Raw genomic sequence first — 12,231 nt, 5'->3', positions numbered from 1 at the left:
AGTTGCTGTCACTGAGGAGAAAGCTCATTGGTTGCTGTCACTGAGAAGCAGCTCATTGGTTGCGGTCACTGAGAAGCAGCTAATTGGTTGCGGTCACTGAGAAGCAGCTAATTGGTTGCTGACATAAAAAAGCTCATTGGTCGCTCTTGTAGAAAAAGAAGCTTATTGGATAGCTGTTATTATGAAAGAGGCTCATTAGTTGTTGCCGTCACTGAGGAGGAAGCTCATAGGTTGCTATCATTCAGAAGGAAATCATTGGTCGTTGACTTTGAGAAGAAGCTAATTGGTCACTGTCATTGAAAAAAGTTCATTGGTCACCGTAGTAGAGAAAGAATCTCATTGGTCGCTGTCATTACGAAAGAAGCTCATTAGTTGTTGCCGTCACTGAGGAGGAAGCTTATTGGTCATTCAGAAGGAAATCATTGGTCGTTGACATTGAAAAAAGTTTATTGGTCGCTGACATTGAGAAGAGGCTCATTGGTCACCGTAGTAGAGAAAGAATCTCATTGGTCGCTGTCATTACGAAAGAAGCTCATTAGTTGTTGCTGTCACTGAGGAGGAAGCTCATTGGTTGCTTTAATTCAGAAGGAAATCATTGGTTGTTGACATTGAATAGAAGCTCATTGGTCGCTGTCATAAAGAAAGAAGCTCATTAGTTGCTGTCACTGAGTAGAAAGCTCATTGGTTGCTGTCATTGAAAAGAAGCTGATTGGTTGCTGATGTAAATAAAGTTCATTGGTCGCTCTTTCAGAGAAAGAAGCTTATTGGATAGGTGTTATTATGAAAGAAGCTCATTAGTTGCTGTCACCTGAGGAGAAAGCTCATTGGTTGCTGTCATTGAGAAGAAGCTGATTGGTTGCTGATGTAAATAAAGTTCATTGGTCGCTCTTGCAGAGAAAGAAGCTTATTGGATAGTTGTCATTATGAAAGAAGCTCATTAGTTGTGTTGTCACTTAGGAGAAAGCTTATTGGTTGCTGTCATTCAGAAGTAAATCATTGGCCGTTGACCTTGAAAAGAAGCTTATTGGTCACTGTCATAAAGAAGAAGCTCATTAGTTGATGTCACTGAGGAGAAAGCCCATTGGTCGCTCTTGTAGAGAAAAAATGTATTGGATAGCTGTCCTTACGAAAGAAGCTCATTAGTTGCTGTCACTGAGGAGAAAGCTTATTGGTTGCTGTTATTCAGAAGGAGATCATTGGTCGCTGACATTGAAAAGAAGCTCATTGGTCACTTTTGTAGAAATAGAAGCTTATGGAATTGCTGTAATTACAAAATAAGCATATTAGAGTAAAAAGCTCATTGGTCGCTGATTGCTGGCATTAGGAAGAAGCTCTTAAGTAAAAATGAAGCTTACGAATAAAAATGGGTATTGTAGCCTATAGAAATAGAAATATTGTACTACCAAAACTACTCTTTTTACTACTCTCTTTTTTTAGCTTTGGTCTGTGTGTAATGTTTTTTGGCAGTCAGTTTACCTTTTGTGGGCCACGTGTGTCTGGCTGTGAAACAAACACATTTGTTGTCACTGTTTGTGTTTTGTCCAATCTAGCCAGCACCAAAGCAGTGGTGGAGGAGTCCAGCAAGCTGGCGGAGTGTGTAGGAAAGACACGCAGCCTATTAAAGAAGATCCTGTCAGAGGGGATGGACAACTGCCTGACCAAACTGGACAATGACCCTCAGGGATATCTGAGTCAACCCCTCACGCTACTGGAGGCTGTGCTACAAGAGTGTCACAACACATTTACCGCATGCTTTCACTCTTTCTACCCAACACCGGCCCTGCAGTGGGCCTGCCTGTGTGATCTTCTCAACTGCCTCGATCAGGTAATCATTCAAAAGGTTCAGGGGTTGTGACTTTTGTGCCCTTATTTTGTGCCCATATTTCAGCCATGTAGAACATATCCCGGTCATATTTTCTAATATTGAAAGTAAGAAATTATAGTAAGCTGCTTTACCTCTTCAGCTGAACCACTTTCACTTCCCAGCATCCACTTGACAGATTTTGTGCTAATGAATTTGAGCTCTGAAATATCTAGAGACTAATAGGTTTGCTCTTGGATAGTCTGATTAACTGCAGATCTTAACGTTGACGTATTGATCTCCAGGACATTCAAGAGGCGAATTTCCGAACATCGAGCAGCCGACTGCTGGCTGCAGTGATGTCAGCGCTCTGTAACACATCGGTCAAGCTGACCTCAATCTTACCGATCGCGTACGACGGGGAGGTTCTTCTGCGCTCGCTCGTCAAACAGGTCAGCACGGAGAACGACTCGGCCCTTGCCCACCGCTTCCCCCTGCTGGTGGCACATATGGAGAAACTCAGTCACGTGAGTCCCATGAAACAAGCATGATTAATATGTATTACTCAGTAGTTTTGTTGTCATTCGCTACCTCCTTTTCTTGTTTAGACGGAAGAGAATCTCATGGGCATGACGACGTTTCGTGAAGTCCTGGAGAAGATGCTGGTCATTGTGGTGCTTCCTGTGAGGAAGAGTCTGAGGAAGGAGATGGAGCTTTTCTCTCCTCATCTGGTGTCCAACACATGTGGTCTTCTGGCCAGTATTGTTAGTGAACTGACTGCTTCTGCTCTCGGCTCTGAGGTTAGACAAACTCTGAAATCTGGTATTCCTCTCTTTTCTTTACACACATATGTCCTTGTCTTTGGTTTGAATTAAAGAAGTATCGTTTTTCCATTCAGAAATTCATTTGTAGCAAAAACATAAACTATTTAAGGCAGACATGATGTACACACAGACCATAATAGCTTTTTAGTAGGTAAGGAAGAAATGATATCACTCTGATTCATCAGTTCTTCATGGGCTCACGTAAGCTATTTCAAGTTTTAGCAGAATTGTACATAATTCACAAATAATTTTTCTCAGAACCGGTGAAGGAACGGAGAAATGCTTGGTCATGGGTAAATAAAAATTATAATGAAGCTGAGTCATGGGGGCAGGTGTGTCCGCTACAGGACCGCAACGCTCTACTGCTTTCCTTTTGGCCAATAATTTGGGAAAAGGCCACTTGCTGGTTGCCATGGCAGCTGGGCTGTCACGCTCTAACGGAGTATTTAATGAAGAATGTCATGGTTGCTCTGTTCCTTTGTAACGCTGTCTATTAAAGTGGAAAGTAAATAGTATGTTGGTAATAGTAATAACAAAGACATCCACTTCTGCTTTGTGTAAGTAGAGGACAATGACTGTTTGAGCTGTTGGTTGTCATGGGGGTGCCTGTTCAAAAAGAAAAATGACGTCCCATGATCATTCTAATCTGTTCTGCTGCCACCTGCTGCCTGATACAAGACACTTCGGCTGTGTCTCAATCAGCTCCGTTGTTTAGTAGTCTCAGGACACTGATCGGGGAGTTTGCCATTTTAAGGGGGTCTTAATCGCGAAATACTTCCAGTGCACTTTAACGTTAGTTCCCTAAAAATGCCCACAATGTAACGTAAAAACCAGTGAGCATTGATGGTCCCAATGTTTCCTTACCGGAAATCACGTGACCTTTTTCTGAAGCTCTCCAACCGAGCCAACTCAATAAACTTTATGAAATGCGACAACATAACTTGTATAAAGACAAGACAGGAAGGGACCACAAACCAGGGGCATTGCTAGACATAAAGCTCTACTGGGGCACGTGCCCCCATTTTTTTTTACTTTGTCTTGAAAGCCTACGATGTGCAAGATACAATTTCCTTTGCTTAACCTAGGAAAAGACTAGGAAAGACAAACATTTATTTAAAAATATTTAAGTATCATCTTCATATATACATATATACAACATTATTAACATGTTTAAAGGCATAAAATGTTTGGAAATAATGACAGGAGAGAAAATATTTTTATGCACATTTGCATTTTACATAACAATGATTAATAACTTCTTTTTTATTTTTAAGAATATTTTCATTTTATGACTGCTACTAAAAAAAATCTATCTTAGTTACTGCCAACTGATTACGTTTTCCTGAGATTTTTCCTCTAATGTTTGAGACAGGGAAAGATGTTATGTGTCTTTACTCCCTTAAACTCATCATCTCTCATTTTTGCTTCCCTTTTCCTGCTTTGCACAAAACATTTCTGATGTCCATCACATGCGTCAATGATGGGGTGAAAATAAGATTTTCATTATTATTTAGAAACTTACTTTAGTCTCGTCATGTTTTCATAAACCAACTCAATCGCGTGTACTTTGTATGCGGCTGCGCACGGCAAAACAGCCGCGCACGGACATGAATGGGTGCGTGGACGCGGACATGAATTGGGGCGTGCACGCGTCAGTGTGACTGCTGCGTCGCTTTTTCAAACGTGAATTGGGTAACTACATTGCATATAGATCTGTTTTGCCGCGATTGTCTTTGTAAAGTAATATACTAGTTAACTGCTAAAATGTAAACTTGAGATTTACACAGGGGCACAAAAGATTTACACTGGGGCACGTGCCCCAGTAAAAGGGGTCTAGCGACGCCCCTGCCACAAACTACTTAATATTTAAATGTAATATTCCTCTACATTTATGCACGGATATATCAGAAAATAAGTGTTTTTCATAATATACTTTAACAAGTGTTTAAAATTTAAGTGAATTACATCTCAACGCTCTTAAGCAGCCACATCACGGGAAAATAAGTGAACAGTGTGCCAATGTAAAGTGAGCTACCCTGGTAATTGGGACCTTAACAGTGCCCGAACCTGTGTACATGATATACTGATTTACGACCTCGGGAGCCAGGGAGCTAATTGAGACACAGCCTTCATCTTATAGACATAGTTTACAAAAAATAATAGCATGGGGCTTATGTTAGTCATTAGTTTTAGATTATGTCATTAATTTTTTGTCTTTATCTAATTTTTCTTATCGTTATTGTTTTTATATCCTGCTACTGGAAGCCAACACATCCACAGACACCAGTAGTTTCCATTAAAGCCAATCCAGTTCCCATTATAATGAATAAAACCATTAGTTTTTGCAGGGTTCCCATGGGTCCTTGAAATCCTTGAAAGTTTGTGAAACAAGGCCCTGGGTCATTGAAAGTGCTTGAATCTATTTTATGCAAGATGTTTTCTGAAAAAAAAATCCATATTATTCCCTGTGTAGTGTAGGATAATATCATAAAAATGTCTAGCCTTTTATGCACACGTGCTAAACTGTTGGCTTTAAGGCTTTAAATGCTTATATCTTCTGTATGCGAATGTTCATTCATACCAAAATGCTTTTTTGCATAGTTGTGTTTGACACATGAAAACGTCTCGGGTTACGTATGTAACTGTTGTTCTCTGAGAAGGGAACGAGACCCTGTGTCTCCCTTGCCATACTTCCTGTGTCCCCGTAACGCCGTCTTTGGCAATATTTCAGATAGCGATATACTTCCTGCACCCTGTCTTTGTCGTTAAGCTTCACCATTGGTTGAATTTGATATATACATTCAGACGCACTTACCCCTGGAACCGTTTCCAAAGTGTCACCGCAGTGACGCAGCACGAGTACCCTCGAAAGGGAACTCGTATTTATCTTAAAAGGTAACACGATGTAGCCTTGCTCTGACTTGAATTTGTCTCCACATTTAGTCCTTGAATTTGAGGGTATTGGACCTGGAAAGTCCTTGAAAGGTCCTTATATTTGAAGTTAAATAAGGTGTGAGAACCCTGTTTTTGTTACGTTTTTTTTTTTTGCTTTGCACGCAGTTTTTAATTGGTTTTTATACCGCTATTATTATAATATTTATTTATTACTGTAGCTTTACACCATTACTTACCATAAAACTTAAAACGCTCTCCTGTGAATTTCTTTAATTCATCAGAACACAAGAAGCATTGCTGCCATTTGTCATTGACGTCACATTCCCCACAATGTGTTTTTATTTTGAATATGCACATTCATTTAAGGCAGTGCTTCTCAAATAGTGGGGCGGGACCCCCAGGGGGGGCTTGAAGCGACACCAGGGGGGGCGCGCGAGACCCTGGGGAAAATACTTTTTCAGGAAGTGATTTTTTTTGCACCGTCACTTATAGACATTACACCCCAATCACGCTGATAAGCCACTTGTGTTCTTTATTTTTATTTATTGATTATATTTAATGTAATTTTTCAGTATCAAATGGTCAACAAATATTATACTTTAAATAAGAATTGATTTTTTATTTCAGGCAAATTGATGCATTTTAAGTCTTTTCTGTTACAGACTAAAAAACAATGTTAATAAAGTTATTCTTTGTTGTAAGTTGATCGATATTTCTTTTTTTGTGTTTTCTTTTTGTGTTTTCTCAATGTTAATAAGGATACAATGTTTTGCAGATGTGTAATTTTATAGACAAATTATACTATTTACAGTCGCGGCGGAAAGTTGGGGGGGCGCGAAATGTTTACCTCTTCGTAGGGGGGGCGTGACAGAAAATAATTGAGAATCACTGATTTAAGGGATTGTAGCTTGACTCATTTGTAGATCTATATGGGGCAATAATCTAGTTCAGTGATTTAAATTTCGAGTTTTAAATGTCTTCAAGAGATTTTATATAGCACATGAGTTGTATTGGTCTATCTGTATGGTGAAACTTGATTTGATGGTGTTGTGCAGGTGGATGGGCTAAACTCTCTGCACTCGGTGAAAGCCACCCCCAACCGTTTTACTAAGACCAGCCAGGGTCGTAGCTGGAACACGGGGAACGGCTCCCCTGATGCCATCTGCTTTACGATGGATAAGCCAGGGGTGGTGCTGGTGGGTTTCTGTGTGTATGGTGGAGGAGGCATCCACGAATACGAACTTGAGGTCCTTGCTGATGATGTGAGTTGCTTTTTCTATTCTTTACTAAAATGATGCACAGAAATTCACTGAAAGTAATTCTTCATAAAAATGAAAGCTTGTATGTTTCTTACCCAAACCATTTTGCTTATATTTTTATACTTAAAGCTGACATAACACAAGACGTTTTTGCCAATCTAATGTTAATCTTGCTTATATATAGAGTAGTATTTCATCATTCATATGTCCAAAGAGTCTTTCGTTTTGTCAGATTTATGTCATGATATGTTATGTGTATGTTGTGACCAAATTGATGTCAAACCCTGCGTGATAGTATAACAATGAAATATTTTATGTGAAGACGTAAAGGAGCAGTTCATCCCAAAATGAAAATTGGCCCATATTTTACTCGCCCTCAATCAAAAATGAATCCATACAGTTATTCAATGTCTTCCGAGTTGAAGAGATGGGTTTTTGTAAGGAAACATTAATATTTCTAAATAAGCTACAGTTGTACGCATGTTCATAATAGAGATGAGGTTGGGTGGAAAACAATAGTAACTGTATGGATTAGTATTTGATGGCTTTTAAAAATGAGTTATAAAAATGTGGCACTATCCGATGCTATATAAAGCTAAAAAAAGAGCCACTCACACTTTGTTTGGTTGAAAGAAGAAAAGTCATGTGGGCAATTTCATGCAAATGTCAACCTTATCATGAAAAGTTTTTAACCATACTTATATCTCCGATGACAATATTTGGTGGTTTAAATACTCATGCAAAGTCTTTCCATTCCATTTTTATTATTTTCCAATAAGTTTTAATTTCTTTATAAAAAGATATCCTTTCTCCTTTTATGGAATATTATTACTTCTGGTTTGTGCCTTTTAACTCATTCACCGCCATTGACGAGTTATCTCGTCATTTATGAGTTCCAGTGTTGGGGAAAGTTACTTTTAAAAGTAATGCATTACAATATTAAGTTACTCCCAAAAAAAGTAACTAATTGCATTACTTAGTTACTTTTCATGGAAAGTAATGCCTACGTTACTTTTAGTTACTTTTGCGTTACTTTTTCTTGGCTAAAGCTTGATCTCTTTCAGGCCTTGCAGGTGTTTTTATGACTGAAAAGTTCTGCATTCAGAAATTGAATATTTCATCACAAAAATGTTTAGCTCTGGCCTGCCATCTCAGTTTCTGACTCAAACTGTTTCCACACAGGCACAGAGAGTGCATACGTTTAGTTTAATTCAGTACATATTTTTTTATCAAATTAATTAAACTAAAAAAGTAACTTGAGTTACTTTTTTGAAAAAGTAACTCAAATATTAATGTGTACATTTAAAAAGTAATGCGTTACTTTACTCGTTACTTCAGAAAAGTAATATTATTACGTAACTCAAGTTACTTGTAATGCGTTACCCCCAACACTGATGAGTTCATATTTAACTAATAAATATGCCTTTCTGGACGAATTTCAAAGTGAAAGTGTAATACCGCTTTTATCCACCAGATGGCCAAACCAAATTTATCAAAAACGGAAGTTAAAAAGATTTAATGATTTATTTTAACTGCCTTTATGTTTGATAGTCATTCTGAGTCTGATCTCTAACATAAATTCCTTTACAAAAACGCAATTTTTAAGCTTTTTGCTCAAAATGTTGTATTTTTGAAGAGAAAAATCCATATTTCAGTGGTTAAATTAAGTAGAAAATGTCAATATATAATGATACGTTTTTCCCCATTTTGTTTGTTTGTTTATTGTTTGTTTGAAAGCAGAGGGTGTGTTCTTTAATTTGATATAATTTGTATGTTTATATATTTATAGAAAATAATTTTTCCTGCAAGGAATTTTGTGAAATTTTGTTAAAATCACAAAAATGCAGGTGGTCAACTTTTCTCAAAAAGGCTGGCGGTGAATGAGTTAATTCACAGAACTCCTACAAAGTGTGTTGTCCCAAAACGTGTCTTTTTTGTCTCATCAATAAGGCATGCATGTTTTTCCCATCTAAAATAGAAAACATGAATAAAGAATAAGATATAAAAGTATGATATACTCATATAAAAATAGTATTTTTTAGCATCAGGAATATGATGATCAAATTATAAACAGTATTTCCCATATATTAGTAATAAATGCATTCTCTGAGAATTTATATTTCAAATTTTGACTGGGAATATCACATCCATGTTCTGGAATTGCTCATATGCATCTATGGCAGGGGTTCTCAAAGTCCGGACTCATGTCCGGACCCGAAGGGAATTTGATCCGGACCCGTGTCCACTTAATATTGCAAGTGCATTAATTTCTATGTGATTGATTAAATGTGTGCATTTGCTACTTTAAAAATGCATATTAAACTTGTAAACCATTCGTTTAGTTTTTTCTTTTTTTTAAGATTTAAGAGAGATTTTATTCCTGGTCCGAAAACAAAACAAGTTATTTCAAAATTTTCTGTGTGACGCTGTAGCCATCACACCCAGGTATTATGCACAGCTATTTCATGTACTACGGCTTTTGATCAGTAATCCTTACATGCATTTGAAAAAGCAACACTCGTTGAACATAATCATTATACATATTCTTTATTATCATGAAAATATCTGAAAATGTTTGAAGAACAGCAATATAAATATATCCTTAAGCCAATTCCTATAGCTGCATGTGTGGTTCGTCGTCTGCAGCGCATATTGAGTTTCTGCACGACAGCGCCATCTGGATTTTGGATGTAGCGGCATTTATTTATTTATTTATTTTTAGCGGCATTTCACCGTATTTCATTGAGAAGCATAGCAAGCATCATCGGCCAATTTATAGGTGCACCCCTTAAAGGGTGTTTTGCAGGTAAAATTTTTCAACGAATTTGTGCAATTTGCTTGTTGATAATAAACACTTAAACTGTTATCCATTGTATTTTATGTTGTTGGGTATCACAAAACCCGAAAAAGTATGAAAAAGTACAGTGGTTTGCAATGATTCTCCTTTCCCCCACAACGCACTGTATGACGTCACGCTGGGGAGAGAATTTACCAAAGCAGCCGAAAATGACTATAGAAAGACGAGTAAAGTACAGTTCTGATAGCGCAGATAATAGATAAATACATAGATAGATAGATAGATAGATAGACAGACAGATAGATAGACAGACAGATAGACAGATAGATAGACAGACAGATAGATAGACAGACAGATAGATAGACAGATAGATAGACAGACAGATGGATAGGCTAGTATAGAGAGATAGGCAGACAGCCAGATAGCATAACGTTAGCATATCTTCGTGTAGAAAGTAAACAAACAATTAACATACTCGTGCATGCTGGCTTGAGGGGGTCCATGATCCTGCCTGAAATGGGTGTAACTTTATGCGATCTTCAGCACAAACGGTTTTGGCAGCATGTCTCTAATCCTGGAAGGTGAGTGAAGCACGTCACGTCTGTTCGCGGGTACCAGCGACCCAAACGCACTCACTTTCTTACAGCCAGTAGCGGAATGGCAATAGGGAGAGACCGGACTTTCCCGGTGGGCCGATCTGATAATAGCTATACATTTCGAGTTATATTAGCAACACCGTCTGGCGGCGTGATGTGCGGCCGGTTCCCGCAGCCCGCTGGTCAAACTGTGCAGCCTTTGCTCAACAAAGTATATAAAAGTGCTCAACCTGTTCGGCAGGTCCAAACATGTACAGGATTTATAAAAATACGGTGATCAATGAGCGGTTCCTCCTCAAATGGCATAGCCTGTCGTGATGTAAAAAGCCGCCGAACGCCTGTTTATTACAATATGTATGCGGTCGGATCCGAGTATGCTGCAGCTGCTGACTGCTGCTGCATATAAAATGATCGTGTGATTCGTTATAATCGCATAAACAATATAACAAAGCATCCTTTTATTTCACAAAACAATATGAAGAGTTTGGTTCCAAAACGCAATAAACGCCATTTTTGAAAAAAATGAGTTACTGCCAAAATCAGTATTATATCAGGTCAGTAGTTAAAAGTAAATAATTAATTTTACGCAAAATCCAATACCCGCCGTGATATTCTGTCATCTTTTCTCCCTTTTTTCCCAAAATGCGACAAACGCCACAGCTCCTTTTTTACAGAATGCAATAACTCCATTTCTGATATTACAGCGGACCATTCACGCAATGTAAACAAACATGGCGGCGCGCTGAGTACACGGAGTCCTAGTTTTCCTCATCTACTTTGTACTTCGTGATCAACAAACAAAACAAAATAATACTTTAATAGCATTGCCAAACCTGTGATGTTTTTCTGTGACGGGAAAGAAACGTAAGCCATCAACAGCTAATAATTTCCGCGAGAGGCACTCGGTTGCTTGCTCTCAGACAGCATCAAGCTTCTCATGCTAAAACATTGTGTTCTTAATATAACAAAGTAAGTGTTTTGGTTAATGCCATTAATGTTTATTTTTTAATCATTGTATACCACTAGTCAACTAAATAAATATAAAATGGTAAAGATGAATGCACATTTATACATTGATTTACTAGATTTATAGCATTTTGAAATAAAAAACTGTCATGGATTTATTGCATTTTGTGGAAAAAAGAATTAGTTTTTATAATAAATCTTTGAAAATCAAGTTATGGATTTGAATTTTTTATGTTTTTATAACCTAAAGATGCTATGTGAAAGTTTGTAACAGAAAATACTGGTTTTCATCTTGTCACTTTCTTGGTATAGAAAACACGTTTTTACCGAAATTTGTCAAAATGGATTTATTGCGTTTTGGAACCAAACTCTTCATATATTTGAGATATTATTTGATAGACTAGTAAGTGTGGATTAAGGATGTTTAAAAATGTCTAGCCTGGTGGTCAGGACATGAATGGATCAAATCAGCAGATTTGCGAAGTTTTATTTATCTCCACATATATCATAAATAATAATTAGCAAGGTAACTTTGCAGTATAACACATTATATATTTCCTACGATGTATATATGATTTCCAAATTATATACGTAAGTATTAAACAGCAATAAATGTCTCATCTATCTCTATGGCTCTGGCTGAGTCTTTCTCCACTTCTCCCCAACGTGACGTCATCACAGAATTGCGTTAAAAAAACCGTTAATACCAAAAACGTTAAAAAAAGTGGTCTTTAAAACCATTTTTGAGACATTTTAAAAATTATACACATATCTTGAGTGATTTATGTACCCATTAATCGACAGTGGTGGTTAACCTGCAACACGCACTTTAATTTAGTTCAGTCATTGTCTCCGTCTACCAACCAACTTTTTTGTCAGTTTTCCGGATCTATGAAAATGATGAGAGTTCAGATTTGGACCTTTGAATGTAAACTTTGAGAACCCCTGATCTATGGGATAACTCTCATTTTGGGGTGAACTATTCCTTTACGTGGAGATTTTAAGGTTCATTGCATAATCGCTTAAATATCCCTGTTCCTCACACAAAATTGTTGTTTGTCATCTGAAGATGTGAAATATCACACACAAGATG

The 12,231-nt window shown here is 37.5% G+C and overlaps 1 protein-coding gene across 21 annotated transcripts in view; it reads left to right on the top strand.

Moving 5' to 3' along the window:
- Window positions 1–12,231, top strand: part of mycbp2 (MYC binding protein 2) — a 134,268-nt gene that overhangs the window by 56,162 nt on the left and 65,875 nt on the right. For all 21 annotated transcript variants that reach the window (XM_073854933.1, XM_073854926.1, XM_073854924.1 and 18 more), the window contains 4 exons: window positions 1,551–1,825; window positions 2,107–2,328; window positions 2,410–2,601; window positions 6,576–6,782. In XM_073854933.1, the coding sequence (XP_073711034.1) occupies window positions 1,551–1,825; window positions 2,107–2,328; window positions 2,410–2,601; window positions 6,576–6,782 (896 nt within the window). The remainder of the gene's footprint in view (window positions 1–1,550; window positions 1,826–2,106; window positions 2,329–2,409; window positions 2,602–6,575; window positions 6,783–12,231) is intronic.

This window comes from Misgurnus anguillicaudatus, chromosome 17, assembly GCF_027580225.2.
Source record: "Misgurnus anguillicaudatus chromosome 17, ASM2758022v2, whole genome shotgun sequence".
Lineage (NCBI taxonomy): Eukaryota > Metazoa > Chordata > Actinopteri > Cypriniformes > Cobitidae > Misgurnus > Misgurnus anguillicaudatus.
This window is presented reverse-complemented; position numbering and strand designations above follow the sequence as displayed.